The sequence below is a fragment of the Ruditapes philippinarum genome, unplaced genomic scaffold (genome assembly GCF_026571515.1).
Source record: "Ruditapes philippinarum isolate M1 unplaced genomic scaffold, ASM2657151v2 ctg6255_1_1_1_1, whole genome shotgun sequence".
Taxonomy (NCBI): Eukaryota; Metazoa; Mollusca; class Bivalvia; order Venerida; family Veneridae; genus Ruditapes; species Ruditapes philippinarum.
In genome coordinates, this window is record NW_026859679.1 from 1 (window position 1) to 19,729 (window position 19,729).

A 19,729-nucleotide genomic window follows, 5' to 3' on the forward strand; every position below is an offset into this window, starting at 1 on the left:
AGGGTTTTTTGTATGTATCATGTTGACAATGACCATGATAATTTACAATAGTGACAAATATATCACAACAAATATTTCTCTAACAAAGTCTACAACCTTTCTAGTTTAAAATTAACATGTTTTGAAGAACAACAACAAATTTGGCACTTCTTACAAATAAAGTTACATGACATGATTTTGTTCTCTGGTGAAAATTGCATGAAAACATCTCATTTAATCATATCAACAATAGTAAACAATAAACAATTTAATTTTGATCAAATGTGAAATGTGATGGTACCCTGATTGTTCGCTATAGATAAAGCCTAGCATAGGTGACATAAGAATTAACTGACAAAACGTGTTAGAAGTAATAAAGCACTGTAACTATGAATGTGCTTGGCGTGAACCAAATCTTTTTAGTTCACACATTATCATGTGATACATGTATATCACTTAAACATTGTCCCAAATTTAGCAATCTAAGGGTGCATTCTTGTTCTATTCCACCTCACAATACTTGTGTTTACTAGTATGCTCAAAATATATACATCTCAACTGAGTTTAATACACATTCAACAGTCACTTAACAATGAAATAAAAGCAATCCTTGTCTGCAAAAATTCTGGACAAAAAATGTAATCACAGCATCAGTAACAACAAAATTACATGACGATTGCAGACTCGATTTGATTAAGGGATTATGAAACAGTGCAATACCTTTCTCACGACCATTAGCACCGGCTTGAGCGGTACTCAATTTTCCACATGTAAAAGTGTTGTAAGCCATGTTTACTTTCCTAATTTATTCTCACAAAGCAAGAAATATGAATGCCATAATAAGATAATGTGATATACTTAATCCTGTGATATAATATCTATATACAATGTTCTCAAATCTGGGTGTGATAATTCATATCACTTTGTGTATCATAATATAACTGAGAACAATAAATTGTAGCTTCCTCTCATGTTCAGAATACATGTACTATTATTATTTATTCAAGTTCAATCAATTGTAGTTTTCTTGTTAAACTCAGAATATTCATATAATCATAATGTACTGGAGTCCAATAAATCGTTGTTTCCTGTGCATGACTGTTGAGGAGAGGGTATAGTCCAGTTTCTAATTTGTTGATTAATATCCAATAACTGGCTATATAACAAACCAATGTCAAACTCCACCTTTGTTAATACAAATACACCTGAAACATAACAAACATAGTTGATTTAATAAAATGATTATTGCATTTCTACATTAATTAATGATACAATATTTTAGGTTATCAAAACAATAATTTCAGTTTGTTCTTTTAACAGAAATAACATGCTTGAAAACAGAAGATATTTCCCTAAACAAGGGTGCCGTAGTCACAAAATACGCCCATTTACGAAAGCTTTAGATGGAGATGGGGGCATTATGGATAAGTGTTATCTAGCAAGCAAGTTTTTATTCTTGGCACTGTGTTGTTAAATGAACCTTTAAACAAATCAGTAGGGAAGATATGCACAGGATGTGTGACCTTGACCTTGGTCGCAGGGACCTGAATTTTATGCACGGCACTCAGCCTCACAATGATAAACATTTGTGCCGCATTTTATTGAAATCCCTCTATGCATGTAGAAGTTTTGCTCCAGACAAGCATTTTTCTATGAGCTCTAACTGTGACCTTCACCTTTGACCCAGAGACTTGGTTCATGTGCAGGGCACTACGTCTCATGGTGGTGAACAATTCTATAAAGTAACATTAAAATTCCTCCATGCATTTAGAAAATATGCTCCGGACAACATCTGGATATTTAATCATCTACAGTGACCTTGACCTTGCAAATATTAACCTAAATTAAATGTGTCACACCTGTAGTCATGATAGTTACCATTTTTGCTACAATCCATCAATAAATGATGACTAAATGGTCCCTATACACATCTTCAAATTTTTATCTGAACTTTGACCTCTATGTGTAACATTGACTTTGGTCGCAGGGATCTGAATTTTGCCTGCGACACTCAGCCTCACAATGGTGAACATTTGTGCCAAGTTATATTGAAATCCCCCTATGCATGGTAGAAGTTTTGCTCCGGACAAGCGTTTTTCAATGAGCTCTAAGTGTGACCTTGACCTTTGACCTGGATCATGCATGGAGCAATACATATCATGGTGGTGAACATTTCCATAAAGTATTATAAAAATTCTTCCATACATGTAGGAGATATGCTCCAGACAAAAATCTGGATATTTCACCATCTTTAGTGACCTTGACCTTGCATATATTGACCTAAAAGTACATGTGTCACGCCCTAGTTTTCCATGGGAAATTCCCTTTTTTTTTTTACAAAACCCCTAAATAAAAAAAATGGGTTTACTCGTTTTTTTAAAAAAAATTTTCAATATTTTTAAACTAAACTTTTTTACCCCCTTTTTGTTTTGAAACCTTTTAACCCTTTGGGTGCCCAAAAAGGCCCTTTTAAATTTTTTTTGCGCGGAAAACTTCCCCCTCAAAAGGGGGGAAATTTTGGGGCCAATTTATATTGAAAAAAACCCTCTTTTGGGAAAAGTGGAAAGTTTTTTCCCCCCCAGACCAAAACGGTTTTTTTAAAAAGCCCTTTTTTAAATGTGGGCCCTTGGGCCCCCCTTTACCCAGAAAAACCCAGTTTAAAAGTGCGTTGGAATTTCCCTTCCCCAAAAAATGGTGGTTTAAAAAAAATTTCTAAAGAAATTTTAATTAAAAAACCCCCCTGGCCAAAGTAAGGAAAAATTTAAAAAGGTAAATTTTATCATTTTAGTGGGCCTTGGAAAACCCTTTTATATTTTAACCCCAAAAAATTTTTTTTATTAAAAACCATGTTTTGATAAAGAAAACCCTTTGTGGTTTTTAAAACCCCAAAAAAACAAAAATCCTATACACATTTTTTTATAAATTTTAAAACTTTAAAATTTGAAACCCCTATGGTTTTTTGAACCCTTTTTAAATTGGGGGCCCCCCAGGACCCCGAAATTTTTTGGGCCGGGGAAAACCCCCCCCCTAACAAAGGTGAAAATTTTGGGTTTTCCAAGTTTTAAAAATTTTAAAAAACCCCCCTTAAAAAAATTGGGGGGGGGAAATTTTTTTCTTTTCCCGACAATTATTTTTTAAAAGAACTCCAGTGGACTTGAAAACCTTTTTTACCTAAAAAGACCTTGGGGGAAAAGGTGCGCCGAAAACCCGCTCCTCATAGTGTTGAACATTTCTATTTAGTTTCATGAAAAATCCCTCCATACATGTAGGAGAGCTGAACTGATATTTACTTGAAAATTAAAATATAATTTAAATTTCTATGAGAAAGTATTTACATTTGATAAGGTAATTACTGTATGATCTTTATGAACAAATACCAAGTCTACAGAACACCATAGTTATCACAGTTAAGAATCTTGACCAATGAATGAAACATGTGTAAATAAATGTTACATTCTTTAGAACATACTCAAGTCCAAGAAAGAGGATTATTTTATGCCCTTTGATTAAATTCTATTTTTAGAATTGAAAGTGAAAGTAGATCAAGGGGAGTAATTGTGTAAGTCATTTATGAACAAAGTAATAACTTTGTTGTCGCCTTTGATTAAATTCTATTTACAAAATCTGGATATTTCATCATCTTTAGTGACCTTGACCTTATATATATTGACCTAAATTATATGTATCACAGCCATAGTCTTGATAATGACCATTTGTGTTACAATCCCTCAATAAATGATGACTAAATGGTCCATATACACATCTTCATATTCTTATCTGAACTTTGACCTCTATGTGTGACCTTGACCTTGGCCGCAAGGACCTGAATCTTGCACGCAACACTCCGCCTAACAATGGTGAACATTTGTGCCAGGTAATATTGAAATCCCTCTATACATGTGGAAGTTTTGCTCCGGACAAGCATTTTTCAATGAGCTCTAAGTGTGACCTTGACCTTTGACCTAGAGACCTGTTTCATGTGCGTAACACTGCTCCTCGAAGTGGTGAACATTTCTATGAAGTTTCATTAGAATCCCTCCATACATGTAGTAGATATGCTCCGGACAAAATTGGATGCCACCCGCCCGCCCGCCAGGGGCGTTCCCATAATACGTCCCGTTTTTCAAACGGGCGTATAAAAATCACCAAGATCTTGTACAACTATGAAATATTGATAATATAACAGTACTGGTACCTGTTTTCTTTTCAGCCATTTCAATACAAAACACATTGAGCAGGGTAACAAGGTCATCATCCTGTGATTGTCCAAACATGTCACCAGGCCACATTGTCCTGAAATGTTTCTACATTTATGCATTCTAAAAGTAAACTGGAAACCATAGAGTGAAGTTTGAATGTCATGTTTCATTTCTCGGCATCAAAACCTTCCAAGATCAGCAATTATAATGGTTTTAAGGTAGTACACCCCTAATGCACTACCTCTACTTTGAAGGGTATTCAAATTGGCTATAATCACTGCAAAGTGTATTGAAACTGAGGGGTGTGGGTTCAAACCCCAGAAGGGGCAACTTTTTTTTTCTTTTTAACATTTTTTATTAATCTCTCAGATCCCTAATGGAAGAAAAAAGTGATTCATTTTAATTATATAATTATTGTAGGTATTTATGTACTAAATAATGCCAAATTTAATAGCAAATATGATACAAGAATTTTTCAAAATTTAATAAAAAAAAACTACACGGTAAAGGTATTATATATTTTGCAAGACCAACAAATATACATTTAAGAGAAATTAGGCAAACTTTGAAAACAGCCCCTCATTGTGGAAAATTTTAGGGATATTTTACATCAGGCCTTTTACATAGGGAAATGGTCAAAAAAGTGTTGAAAGTGGGTGGGGTAGGGTTACATTTTTATAAATATTAAAAACATTTCGTTTAAAAACAATCATTTTGCTTGTTTAATTTGTTACCTAAATGTCATTATTTCTTTCTTAACAATGAGCTATAGGAAAACATTTTTCATAATGATGATATTATAGTTTATTTAGAGTTTCCTCATTTCTGAAAAAAGTCCTTCTAATGGCAAAGTTATGGTTCAGAAAAATGTCCATAACTCATAAACCACATGGTAAATGTTGTTTAAATTTTGCATACAGGTGACATTTAAGGCATATAACTGTCCTATATTGTCAATTTTACAGTTCCTTATAGTGCCCATCAGGGGTGTATTAAGTCTTTTTTTTTTTTAAAATCCTTTTTACTTTGATTAAATGGAGAAATTTATATTTTAAATAAAAATAAATTATACTGTTTTCAGGTCTTCAAAATCCTTAAAATCTTGATTAAATGGACAAAATTAATGGATATTTTGAATACGGACAATTATGAGTTATGGTCTTAATTTTCAGTAAGGATAACTTGTTTTTTTTTTATATCATTTGCTCCTGTCAGTACCAGTGTCTATGTATCAATCAGCCCTCAATAAGATTCACATCGACACAGTATGGGTCATATCGCGACGTTCCAGCTTTACTGGTGGAGGAAGACCTCTGGTGCATTGTTTCAGGCACACACAGGCACCTGAGTAGAACCACCAACATCTCGTAAGCTAGCTGAATAGCTTCCTCACATGTAAGAATCCAAAGTCCCTGTCAGGATTCAAACCCAGAGTGATGAGGGGCAATTGGTTTGAAGTCAACGACCTTAATCACTTGGCCACACACCCCTCCATAAGATTCATGTATTTATGTTAACAACTGTTTTCAAAAATATGAACAAGTCCATTTACTTGTTAAATGCTTAGAACTCATTGATTTTCTACAAATTGAATATGATGTTGATGTTAAAAATGTTTAAACAAAAAAATTATAAAAATACTTTTTAAAGGATATCTAAAGCAAACTATTTAAACAGTTCACTACTTTAAAAAGGTTTTAACAAATTCCTTTTAAAATATCTTTCAAACGATATCTTCAACAAAATACTGAAATAGTTCCCTACCAAACCATACCTGAAAGATCTGACAAGCTGAATTGCTTTTTGGTATTGTTGACTTTTGATATACTCTGTAAGACTGGAGAATGCATCTTGTTTTGTGACTGGTTTAGGGGAGTCAACATTTAGTGGTGATGCCTGACCATTCTCTAATTCTGACATGGCAGCAGTTACTTCCCCTTTAATACTCTCCACTTGTCCAGAAATATCATTCACCTAAATCAAGCAAAAAGTACATAAATTTTGCCGATCAATTAAATACTATTAATCTGTCCCTATAAAGCTATGTGGCTCTCTGTGGTGATAACTATTTCTCAACAAGAACCAGTTGAACCAGGTGATGCTCCCCAAGAAGGTTTTGGACACAGGGAAGTATAAAAAAAAATGAACAAAGGACAGAAACTCCAAAATTAATGGGATCTATCTACCTACAAAGTTTCATGTTGATACCTCTTATAGTTTTAGAGTTATGTCCCGGACAAAGTTCAAAGTGTCAAAATGAACAAAGGGCAATAACTCCAAAATTAGGCAAGACAGAGTTACGGTTCTTAAGATAGAGTTACGGTTCTTGTGCACTGCACACCTATTCAATGATATCTATCTACCTACAAAGTTTCATGTTGATACCTCTTATAGTTTTAGAGTTATGTCCAAGACAAAGTATAAACAAAGGGCAATAACTCCAAAATTAGGCAAGACAGAGTTCACTGCACTGCACACCTACTCAATGACATCTATCTACCTACAAAGTTTCATGTTGATACCTCTTGTTGTTTCAAAATTATGTCCCGGACAAGAAAAGCTGACAAACGGAAAGACGAACAGCCAAGGCGGCGACTATTCGAAAATTTTCGGGGAGCATAATTATGAAAACTAGAAACATTAACTTTTATGTGTACATGTTATAATGAGACAAGCCATTCTTTAAAAACCACAGACAACTATGTCTGAGTAAGTAGCTTTAAAGCTGAGAATCTAAAGTATGAGTTTTGAGAGAAGTTTAAAACAAGAGATTAGATAGTTTGAGAGCAGCATTTAGCAAATTCAAACTTCCGAGTTTTAACAGTAACCTTGAAATCGTCATTAAACTTAAAGTGTTATGCACGAGATGTCAAATCATATTGATGAGATACCCATATATCATTAATCATAATAATCTTTCAATGGAAGTTGAAATCCCTAATTGTGAGGTCTACTCAATCTGCTCTAAATGCTTTAAAACACATTTACAACCCCCTTTAATGTATATATATCATTTATGATCCTTATACATGTAAATGTCAATTTAAACAATGTGGACATGTATAAACTTACAGTAGAGGTAATGGTTTAAAATCTGTGCAATCATGAAAAAGAACAACTGGGATTTAAATATCAAATTTATCTTTCCTGAATGATTAAAATACTAGTTTTAAACACAATATTAAAATCTGATATATTTTCGAACACCATGTACTTGTATCAGCTAAATAAAGGTCTTATATTTAAACTGTTAAGTTTAAAATGTATACAATTTCAAAAATCAATGTTGCAAAACAAGGAAGTAAATATTGTTATCGAATTCCATGAATGCATGACTCCAATAGTAACAGCAAAATATTAACATTAAACCTTTAAAAAATAAAGACATTACAGTGGATGATTTTAAACCTGTGACACAATTTTGAGGATAACTGAAGGTAGGATGGTTTCCTTTTTGTTTTTCTTAATATTTAAATTATGCATAAACTGCTTTTTAAAGCATGATGGTTTTGGTTTTAAGCTCTACGGTAATAAAATACTGTTGACAAATTTAGGTTTATGAAATTTCAACACATTATTGAATAGGACTTTTTTAACAATGTTTAACCCTTTACCTCATATATACGCGAAACAACGCACTTTCAACCCCCACCCCCCTTTTAGGCCTCAAATAGTAAAAAAATATCCTGTTTTGGCCCCCACACATATTTATGTTTGAAAAATGTTGATAAAAAAGTGAGCATATTTTCGACGCTGCCCCCAATCCAAAAGGTACATCAGGAGGTTGCCAGAAGGGGGATGTGCCCCCTTATCTTTAAAGGGTTTGAAAGGGGCGGCAGTCCCCCTCATCGCCAAAACAAATTTTTTTGGACTTATGAGAGGCTTAAAATGACCCCAGGTCAATCATAAGGTTACGTGCACAAATGCTGAAAAGCCTTTGACATCCATTGAGAAGTTGCAGCACTTTGAAATCAATTTTGATGGAAAAAATCAACGCAAAATAGAGAGTTTTGGCAATTTTGAGATGTCCCCTCGTTGCCATGGTAACAGGAAATTTAACACTGAGCCTGTTGTTACAAAGGCAATGGTCCAGTCAACATATGTGCCAAATTTGATTAGTATTGAAGAAGTTTTTATAGTTTTATAGCAATTTGAACTTATAACGGGAGACTTTTCAATGAAAACAGCCATTTTTCACAAAATACTCATGCAGTAATGGGTTCATACATAAAAGCATATAAATAACACTTTTTAAACAGTAATGATGATCGCAAAAAATTAAAGATTTTCATTCCATATATTTTTTGCTTTTGTGCTGTCTGTATGTCTGTCTGTCTGCAGACAACATTTACATTGAACACAGCATCTACTTTGTATAAACTTGTCATAATTGATTAATTTATAGTGTTTGTTTCCCCTCCCACTTCCTTATCAGAAATATAATTGCTGCCTAAAAAATTAATTATCAATATAATAAAAACACACAAAAATAGAGGATATTGAATGAGTGCAAGTTCAATACTGAATTTATTGCACGAGTTGAATACAATTATATTATGCGAGCCTCTGGCGAGCATAATATTTTTTTATTCAACGAGTGCAATAAATTCGGTATTGAATTCACACGAATTTAATATTCTATTTATTACATACCCAAAATAAAGACAGTTTAAAGTGAAATGAGAGTCATTTTCATTGACGCGCCTAAAGTATAACGCTAATATTAAGCGCGTCTTTACACTATGTTTGTATAACGCTTATGACGTCACGTCAAAATATATGCACGGCCGTGCAATACCATATTTACGGAGTCGCAAAATCGGCACGGGTGTGTGATAAAAAAATATATGCAATATAAAAGAATATTTTGGATAAACAAACTTAATTGTTTTGGCTGACCAGGAAACATTCGAAACAAAGGCTTTTCATTCTCACATACAAAACAAAATAACTTTGGCCCGAAAATGAGGTAAAAGTAAAAAAAAAACGAAAGCATTCAAGTGTATATACAATTCAGTCAATAGCCAATATAAGATGAAATGCAGTTTTTATTTCTTGTTTTTATTAAATTGTGTAATAAATGAACTTGACATTTGATGTCAAAAAATGGAATAATTGTGATAATTTAGGCTCATGAAAGTTTCATTGATGAGGTACTAAATTCTCAATTCTTTAATTAAAATAGTTAATGTCATTTTGCCTGTCACAGTATTTCATTTGCCTGTCAAAATGGCATACTTACATACATGTATTTGTACATATTTCATTTTTGTTTGTCACAATGGCATACTTACATATTTGTACATATTTCATTTTGTTTGTCAAAATTGAACTTTCATATATGTGTACATGTCACAATGGCATACTTCTATATTTGTACTTTTTTGTGAAAATTGTATACTTAAATACCTGTAACAATGACATATTTGTACATATTTTATTTTGTCTGGCACAATGGCATACTTATTCATTTGTTCATATTTTCTTTTGTCTGTCACAATGGTATTCTTACAAATTTGTACATATTCGCCTTTAACAATGGCATACTTTTATATACAGTCGACTTTTGTTATCTCAAAGTCATCGGGACCGTTCAAAAAATATCGAGATAACGAAATGTCGAGATAAACGTATAAGGTTTGAACAAGGCAGTAACTGATTTTTACAAAGGCATGTGCATACCTTAAGTCAAATAAATTAAAAGTATGATATCTCCATGTCTTGTTTTCTTGAGCCTTATATCCCAAAGTCGATATTTAACAAAGTTAAATTAGCGGATGTTTACCAGCGGAAATATGGAAGTCTGTGATAAAAACACATAGTGAGGTTTACTCAGTAAAACACCACTATAGTGAAAACGTTTTCAACATGGTCGATCCAGATATCCTCCCGGGTTGGTTATCGGACCATTCTCGAGATAGTTATACCGCTGTTTGATATTTTTTTCGATGTTGTAAAACAATATTGCAACGAAAATGTTTCTATACTGAACACTTTTTCATTTACATCTAAAGTCACAATGAATTTAATACAGTGTTCAAATATTTTAAAAATAGCGGAAGATTCACTCATTTTGGACATAAGTCAATCAATACGTTAATTAGGTAAACTTTTATAAACAAAGCTCGACTTGTTACAAACATAGTCATCATTTTGACACATGCTATTAAGTGATTATTGTCAGGTTTGTGTTTTTCACACCTCTGCAGGGGAGAGACAAAAAATTATTAGTCGAGATAAAGAAAGGATAATAGCATGAAAATTACTGTTGGGGCTGAAATTTTACTTCGAGATACTGAAAATGTCGAAATAAAAATATCGAGCTAAACAAATATTTCCAATATAGATAAAGAAGGAAGAAAATCGGGACTTTCAAAATTTCATTGAGGTAACAAAATATCGAGAAAAGCGATGTCAAGATAACGATCGTTGACTGTATTTGTACATCATAAATTAAGTGTTAGTTTGATGAGATATGATATCACAACAAATATTTTTACTTTAACAAATACATAAAAATATAAATTTAAATGAAAACCAATACAGATCTTATTATGAAGTAAGAGAGTTATACATGTATTATAAGAACAAGTCTAAGATGTCTTATAGATAATAGATTTTTTGCTCAACCTTTTACCTCAAACAAGCCATTAATGTTAGCAATGTACTACCTATGTTTTGAATTGTCTGCTAGAGTATGACATAATTACATATATACCAAAAGGCAATTTAAACAAGAGGGCCATGATGGCCCTGAGGTCGCTCACCTGTATATAGCCCCCCCCCCCCCAACGCCAGGCCAATTTTTACCCAAGGGCTTTTATTTGTTTATTTGAACAGACTTGGTAGACACCCATAAGAAGATGTTTCATGCTAAACATCTAAGTTCTAGCTCATTGGGTTTTTTAAAAGAAGATTTTTAAAGTTTTTACTATACACATACAGTTAAAAACAATGACACCCCTGGGGCAGGGCCATTTTTGACCCCCAGGCTTTTATTTGAACAAACTTTGTAGATATTTACTTAAAGATATTTCATGCTTAATATCTAAACTCTAGCTATTTGGGTTTTTTCAAAGAAGATTTTTAAGTTTTTGCTATACACATATAAGGAAAATCAATGACCCCCCCGGGCGGGGCCAATTTTGACCCCAGGGCTTTTATTTGAACATTATTGGTAGACACCCATTGGAACATGTTTCATGCTAAATATCTTAGCTCTAGCTCTTTGAGTTCTTTAAATGTGGATTTTTTAAGTTTTTACTATTTGCATATAGGGAAAATCTATGACCCCCTGGGGCGGGGCCAATTTTGACCCCAGGGCTTTTATTTGAACAAACTTGGTAGACATTCACTAGAAGATGTTTCATGCCAAATATCTAAGCTCTAGCTCTTACGGTTCTTTAAAAGATAATATTTAAAGTTTTTACTATATGCATATAGGGAAAATCAATGACCCCCGGGGCGGGGCCAATTTTGACCCAAGGGCTTTTATTTGAACAAACTTGGTAGACACTCACTAGAAGATGTTTCATGCCAAATATCTTAGCTCTAGCTCTTTGGGTTCTTTAAAAGAAGATCTTTTAAGTTTTTACTATATGCATATAGGGAAAATCAATGACCCCCTGGGGCGGGGCCAATTTTGACCCCAGGGCTTTTATTTGAACAAACTTGGTAGACACTCACTAGAAGATGTTTCATGTCAAATATCTAAGCTCTAGCTCTTAGGGTTGTTTAAAAGAAGATATTTAAAGATTTTTCTTTCGATTGCCATGGCAACCAGAGTTCTGCATGGAATTAAATTCTTTGAACAATTTTTAAAGGCGACCACCAAAGGAACATTCCTGTGAAGTTTGGATGAAATTGGCTCAGTGGTTTATGAGGAGATGTCATTTAAAGCAAAACTTTACGGACGGACGCCGGACGACGGACGGACGCCGGACGAAAAGCGATCACAAAAGCTCACCCTGTCACTTTGTGACAGGTGAACTAAAAAAATGCAATACACAGTAATCTATTATTATACATTTTAGGTAAAACATGGCAGTCTCAGGAAAGAAAGCATCAAAACAATTTTTATCATCTACAACATCCATGGCATCAGATGAAGATCTTCAAATTTACTGCCAACCTTGTGACGAGGAAGGACCTAGACTACCTGCCCATGGTTACTGCACTGACTGCAAGGAACACCTCTGCAAGACATGCTTTAGAGCCCATAAAGTCAGTAGGTTTTCCAAACATCACACACTTCAGGACGCTACTAATATGCCTAAAGTATTGCAGCAACCCTCAACATCTATTCACACAGGCCAGTCTGATGTCCTGACCACACCCTGTCTTAAACATCCACAAGAAATGATCAAGTTCTACTGCAATGACCATACAGAATTACTCTGCAGTGTTTGTGTTACCCTTGAACATCAAGCTACTTCCTGCAAAGTTGATTATATACCAGACATTTCTGGTGATATATTAGACAGCAAGCAATATCAAGATATTCTTAAAACATTGAATCACACTTCTGACCAATTTCAACAGATGGTAGAAGATGTCAAGAACATGACAAACAAATCAAACAGCTCACTCAAAGAATCATTGGCAGAAATCAAAAAGTTTCGGCAAGAAATCAACCAAAGACTAGATGTACTTGAGAGACAGGCTGAAGATGCAGCTAAAGTCATAAAACAAAAAAACAACAAAAATCTGAAAGCAGTAGAAACAACATATGAAGATATGAGCAAATCCCTGAAAACATCATCAGATAAAATCAAACAACTCAACACATCAAAACAGACCAACAAACTTTTCATGGAACTTAAACTTGCAGAGAAAACAATACACAATGTGAAGGGAAAAACTCAACAACTTTTATCATATGATATCAAAGAGCACAACTTTCAATCAAATGATGAAATATTAAATTTCCTTAAAACAGAGGAGTCACTGGGTACATTGACACATAAAACTTTTAATACAGAATCTCAATCTGTACAAATAAAGTCTAGGCAACCTTCACATGAGGGAGAAATCTGTGTGAAGACATCAAAAGATAAATATAGATGCTGGATAATAGGAATGACTCTGCTGACTCCTGATCTTCTTATCATCACTGACTATGATAACAAAGCTGTAAAGATGGTGGATACCAACAGTCAATCTGTGTCTGATCAACTACAACTAGATGCTGAACTATGGGATATCACTACAGTAACAAGTACTCAAGTTGCTGTCACACTTCCTAGCATACAGACAATACAGTTTATATCAATCTCATCAAACAAACTCATAATGAAGCACACTGTAAAGGTTGGTGGAAACTGTCATGGTATAAGCTGTTACCAAAGTAAACTTGTTGTGTCATTCTTTAATCCTGCAAAACTTCAGATCCTTGATATAAATGGCACTATACTGACAACAACTGATGGAAAATATATTTTCCAAAATCCACGGTATATCATATGTAACAGAAGTTCTATCTATGTATCTGACAGTGGCATGAAGAGAGTAAGATCTATCTATGGATCTAACGATGACATGAAAAGAGTAACAATGTTAAACTGGCAAGGTGATGAAATAGGTAGTTATAGTGGTATGGGTGATCCTAGAGGAATGTCACTGTCAGATGATGGTACTGTCTTTGTGTGTGTCTGGCAGAGATATGGGAGACACTTTGTTATAGAAGAGATATCAGTAGATTGTTCTACAGGAAAGGTGGTGCTGCAGGATCATAAGAGACCACAGGCTGTATGTTGGTGTGGAAAAACAAAGAAACTGTATTACAGCTGTTATGTGTCAGATGAAAAGTATGGCAACTTCCTTCAAATCTATAAACTGTCGTAGAACAATACAACTTTAACTGTATTTTATCAAAACCAGTTAATACCCAATTCACTGCCTATGTTTGTTATTTTGTCAACATTTAAGTGCGTAGATCTACAGTAAGCACATTTTCCATAAGTGTTTTAAAAAATTGCTATAAACAAAAGAAATGTATCATTTGGAAATTGTATTTAAATATTGCTTGGGAAAAAGTGTTATTAATGTTTTAACTAGTATACATAGTATGAAACATGTATATGATGGATAATAACATTTTGTTATAGAACATTTTTATTATCTGCAATATAAATATATGTATTATCGGATCATGTGTCTCACACCGGCCAACAAGATTTATAGAAACTTTTTTTGTGGTTTGTATTTATATCTAATACTAAACACTTTCAACATCATAATTTTTTGTTTTACAAATCATCCATTATAGACCGATTCACTTTACAGTAAGCCATTAAAAATAAAATTGGTTTTGTCATATAATCATATTACAAATTTAGGGAAGAACTGCTTTAAAACATTTAAAAGCCTATGTGATTTGGTCACATACTCTTTAATTAACATTACGGTTGAATGATCTGAGGTAATCTTCTGCTGATGAAGAACTTGTGTGATGATTTTACAAGAAAGCTACAATATTGAATAATGGTAATAAAATACTGAATAATGATAAATTTTACATTTACTGTCTGTAAATAGTAAACAAGAGGGCCATCATGGCCCTGAGGTCGCTCACCTGTATATAGGCCCCCGGAGCAGGGCCAGTTTAAACCCTAGGCCTTTTATTTGAACAAACTTGGAAGACACTCGTAAGAAGATGTTTCATGATGTTAAGTTTTTACTACACACATATAATGAAAAACAATGATCTCCTTCTTCACTCTCCCCCCCCCGGCAGGGCCAATTTTAACCCAAAGGCTTTTTATTTGAACAAACTTGGTTGATACCTATAAGATGTTTCATGCTAATCATCTAAGCTCTAGCTCATTGAGTTTTTTAAAAGAAGATTTTTTAAGTTTTTACTATACACATATAGTTTAAAACAATGACACCCCTGGGGCGGGGCCAGTTTTGACCCCTGGGCTTTTATTTGAACAAACTTTGTAGACACTTACTAGAAGATGTTTCATGCTTAATATCTAAACTCTAGGTATTTGGGTTTTTTCAAAGAAGATTTTTTAAGTTTTTGCTACACATATAAGAAAAATCAATGACCCCCAGGGCGGGGCCAATTTTGACCCCAGGGATTTTATTTGAACAAACTTGTTAGACACTCATTAGAAGATGTTTCATGCTAAATATCTTAGCTCTTGCTCTTTGAGTTCTTTAAAAGAAGATTTTTTAAATTTTTATTATATGCATATAGGGAAAATCAATCACCCCCATGGGTGGGGCCAATTTTGACCCCAGGGCTTTTATTTGAACAAACTTGGTAGACACTCACTAGAAGATGCTTCATGCCAAATATCAAAGATTTAGCTGTAAGGGTTTTTAAAAGATAATATTTAAAGTTTTTTCTTTCGGTTGCCATGGCAACCAGAGTTCTGCATGGAATTAAATTCTTTGAACAATTTTCAAAGATGACCACCAAAGGAACATTCCTGTGAAGTTTGGATGAAATTGGCTTAGTGATTTATGAGGAGATATCATTTTAAGTAAAAGTTTACGGACAGACGGACGCCGGACTGACGCCGGACGAAAAGCGATCACAAAAGCTCACCCTGTCACTTTGTGACAGGTCAGCTAAAAAATAATAAAAAATTATTATTCAACTGCAAATTTTAAATACCTATTTTATGCCTATTGATAATGTAATACATTTTTAAAAGACTTTTAAAAGAGATTTGCTTGGATATATCATTTGAATACTTTTTCACCAAATGGAACAAATTGCAAAGTTCTGTTTTAATGCATTTCTCTTTTTATTTCTGTAAATAACTAAAAAGTATTTTTTATATACCTTAGTCGTTTTTTTTAGTGTTTTTACTTAATAAAGTTTTACCGGTGTTTCACTTAATATTTGTTTTACTGGTGTTTCACTTAATATTTGTTTTACTGATGTTTCACTTAATATTTACTAACTGAAATACTTGAACAATTCTGAATTTAAGCGAGTAAGCACTGTGACTTAAATTTGTTTTCTTACATAGATACACATGTTATAATTTATATATAAATTTTGTACAGGACAATGTGATGTTACATGCCAGAATACCTATGCTCTTAACATTTATAGTTTTATAGAAAATTTGTAAAGATTTTATTTTTAAACATTTTTTAGCTCATATACCCTATGTGTGCAATGGACTGACATAATTTATATAACTTTTGTACAGGACAATGTGATTTTACATACCAGATACCTATGCTCTTAACATTATAGTTTTATAGAAAATTTGTAAAGATTTTATTTTTAAACATTTTTTAGCCCATATATCCTATGTGTGCAATGGACTGACATAATTTATATAACTTTTGTACAGGACAATGTGATTTTACATACCAGATACCTATGCTCTTAACATTATAGTTTTATAGAAAATTTGTAAAGATTTTATTTTTAAACATTTTTAGCTCATATATCCTATGTGTGCAATGGACTGACATCATTTATATATAACTTTTATACAGGGTCATTTTAGGATCATTCCTTTAGGTCAAAATTCACACATTGTTTAAGTAAATGTTGTTTATATGAATTGTTGAGAACAATTGTCAAATAGCAATGACTATTTAATGCCAGGGTTAGCTAAAAAAACATCAACATATAAATGAGAGAATCTTTAGGATGTTTACCTGTGAGGCTGTCTGTACAAGTTTGAAACAATCTAGTAGCTTGATGTTACTTTCAAACAGCATAACTAGTTGGAAAATTAGTTTATATAACTTTTGGCACAGATCTAATTTCTGAAAAAAAGAGAAGAAAATCTGATAAACTGTATCAAATTTTTACTACATGTGATTTTTTACTTGTATGCATTTTTAGAAAATAAAGTTTGATTTAACAAAGTGATAGTTATTTTGAATCATGATTGTCCCCAATTTCTAACCTGAAATACATTGATGGCAGTCAAACTCATTTCAGGTAAAAGCAATTTTGGGTTTAATGTCCCAACAACACTTTAGGTCATATGGCGACCTTCCATCTTTACCGCTGGAGAAAACTTCAAGTGGCCTTCCATGCTTTATTTCAGGCAGCATGAACGGGCACTTCAGAAGAATAACAGACATTCCAAAAGCTAGCATGAAGAATTGAAGGTCCCTGTCAGGATTCAGTTGTGGAGGGCAAGTGGTTTGAAGCTATTTGACCATAAACGTCACTTTGTATATGTTGTCATTTTTGGCCCAAGCTGCATTATTTTTGAAACATTTGTAGATCAGATGTATTCCAGGAAATGCTACATATGTACCAAACCATCAAAGCATTGTCTTCATACAAGATGAATTAAATGTGTTGTTATATTTTTCTGGTCCATGGGCATCATTGAGTCCAGCACTTTTTAGTGTTGAGAAATGAGTAATGCTCAAGTCGGTGCTAGTATAGGGGGCATAAGTGATGTTGCACTTTTTTTATTATATCTCATACATGACTCAATCAAACCAAGCATGCAATCTATATAATTTTGCTGTATTTAATGCTTCAAAGGGATCACTTTTTTCCAAGATATATACTATGCAGTGCTATATATACTATGTGACCAGAAGGCTGAACCTTTTCGATCCCATGGGCATAATTTTTTTCAATTTTGTTAAGGACCACAAAGCAAATGCTACATTCATTTGTACTCAAAGAAAATCTAAGTTCTGGGCAATATAATTTTACAAAAGACAACTTAAATGTGTTTTCCTATACAATTAGACATAAAATAAGTGACCAAAGGTATGGGCAAATTTTGGACGAAGGAGCAAGACTTATATAACTGTTGTTGAGGTTCATAAGGCAGATATACTTGCCAAAAATCTAAGTTCTGGGCTTTGTAGATTTTGAGAAGACCACTTTAAACTTAACTTTTTTCTTATAAAAGTTAATAAGTTAATATAAACTACAGTCGAACTTCAGTAAGTCCAAGTTGAAGGGACTTGCGTCAAAACTTCGACACATCGTTGCTTCGACTCATGAATCGCTCTCAATTCCATGACAAAATTTCGACCCGTGACTAGTCCTAATTATAAGATCTATAACGAAACCTATTTCATGTTTTTCCATCATTAATCTGATATTTACATTTTGCAAGGATAAATATAGCATGTTAAATAGGGTTTTTCACGGCTAATTATTTGGACTACCCATTGACATATACAAAAGAGTTATAAAAGACGTATTGATACGAAAGGGTGATAACTAAACCAACTTATTAGTAAATATTTTGCGTGTTAATTTCAGACGCAACACCAGGTCAAGGATGTTTTCAAATGAAAGTAGTTCTTACTGTTTACTTTCAAATACCACTACGGCAATTAAAATAGTTACGATTTAAGTATTTTATCACACATTTTATCGCAAACAAATGCTGTTTTAACACATGGCTGTGCAATTAACACCTATCACACAAGTTGATTGGAAATCGTCTTCGCAGCCAGATAAGGTGTGAAAAATGTCTCGAGATCAAAGGTGTCAAAACAATCAAACGACTTCGACTTATTTGTGGTAAATTGCACTAGATTTATTTATACGGACCACGAAAAAACCTTGACACTTCCAAAAATTTGACACATAAAATTTTAACTCATAAATAGGTTTTTATAAGGAATATATAGGGGGGAAAGTTGGGACTTTCATTTTTCTTCGATACATCGAGAAAAATCGACTAATCTAAGTTCGACTCATAGAAGTTCTACTGTAATTGATACCCTGGGTTGGGACCAATTTTGGTCCAAGGGTGGTATTTATAAAACTTTTGTAGAGGACAACAAGGTGATGCTATTTGCCAAAAATCTCAGCTTTTGGCATTGATGTTTCAAAAAATAAGACTGTATTTTTCCTGCACAAGTCTATATAAACTTGAACTAGGGCAATTTTGGCCCAAAGGGTAACTAGACCCTCAGGGCTGGGCCATTTTTTACCAATGAACATTATGTACATAATTTTATAGATGAGCATAAGGTAATGCCACATGCCAAAATTAAACTTCCACCATTGTTATTTCCAAGCAGCATTTTAAGGCATTTTTACTGTTACAGTCTATGTACAAAGGTCTATTTAAAATAAGTGACACATAGGTTGGGCCATTTTTGACAAAAAGGGAACGATTAGTGTAACATTTGTAACAAGGTGAATGTGTGTCTTTTAATATGAAACCTTTATTCTTTTAGAAATCATAATGAATTCAATACCCTAGATATAAACATAGAACATGACTCAAAACTTAAATTACATTACCATGTCACCATAAGTGTTACTAAAGGCTATCAAAATATTACCTGTTCTTCACTACATTGTATAGGAAAGCTTCCACCATCACCAAGTGATTGCTGTTTAATTGATACCTTGATTTCTTCTAAACTCTAAAATATAAATTTACAATAACATGAAATAAATCAGAGATAGTTAATACCGACAGCTTTAATCCTAATTGTATGAGAAAGCATTACCTAATGATTCTTATTGTTTTATTTCAAATTTATAAAATTGAGATGGATTGAGTAGAAAGCTATAAGTTATCTTAAAACATGTCAGTCTAAAGGGTATAAAGCTTTGTCAGTAGAATAGTTGT

The 19,729-nt window shown here is 33.2% G+C and overlaps 2 protein-coding genes across 2 annotated transcripts in view; one reads left to right on the forward strand and one right to left on the reverse strand.

Moving 5' to 3' along the window:
• Positions 1-13: 13 nt before the first annotated feature.
• The window catches only part of LOC132757486 (protein furry homolog), a 31,721-nt gene continuing 12,005 nt past the window's right edge, over positions 14-19,729 (reverse strand). The window contains exons 6-10 of the mRNA XM_060748774.1: positions 19,437-19,520; positions 16,812-16,922; positions 5,953-6,152; positions 4,175-4,272; positions 14-1,184 (exon numbers count right to left, since the gene is read on the reverse strand). Coding sequence (XP_060604757.1) covers positions 1,033-1,184; positions 4,175-4,272; positions 5,953-6,152; positions 16,812-16,922; positions 19,437-19,520 — 645 coding nt within the window. The 3' untranslated portion in view covers positions 14-1,032. The remainder of the gene's footprint in view (positions 1,185-4,174; positions 4,273-5,952; positions 6,153-16,811; positions 16,923-19,436; positions 19,521-19,729) is intronic.
• LOC132757485 (uncharacterized) lies at positions 7,461-16,220 on the forward strand. The gene is made up of 2 exons (XM_060748773.1): positions 7,461-7,615; positions 12,212-16,220. The coding sequence occupies exon 2, from the start codon at positions 12,219-12,221 to the stop codon at positions 14,019-14,021; it is 1,803 nt and encodes a 600-aa protein (XP_060604756.1). The 5' UTR covers positions 7,461-7,615; positions 12,212-12,218; the 3' UTR covers positions 14,022-16,220.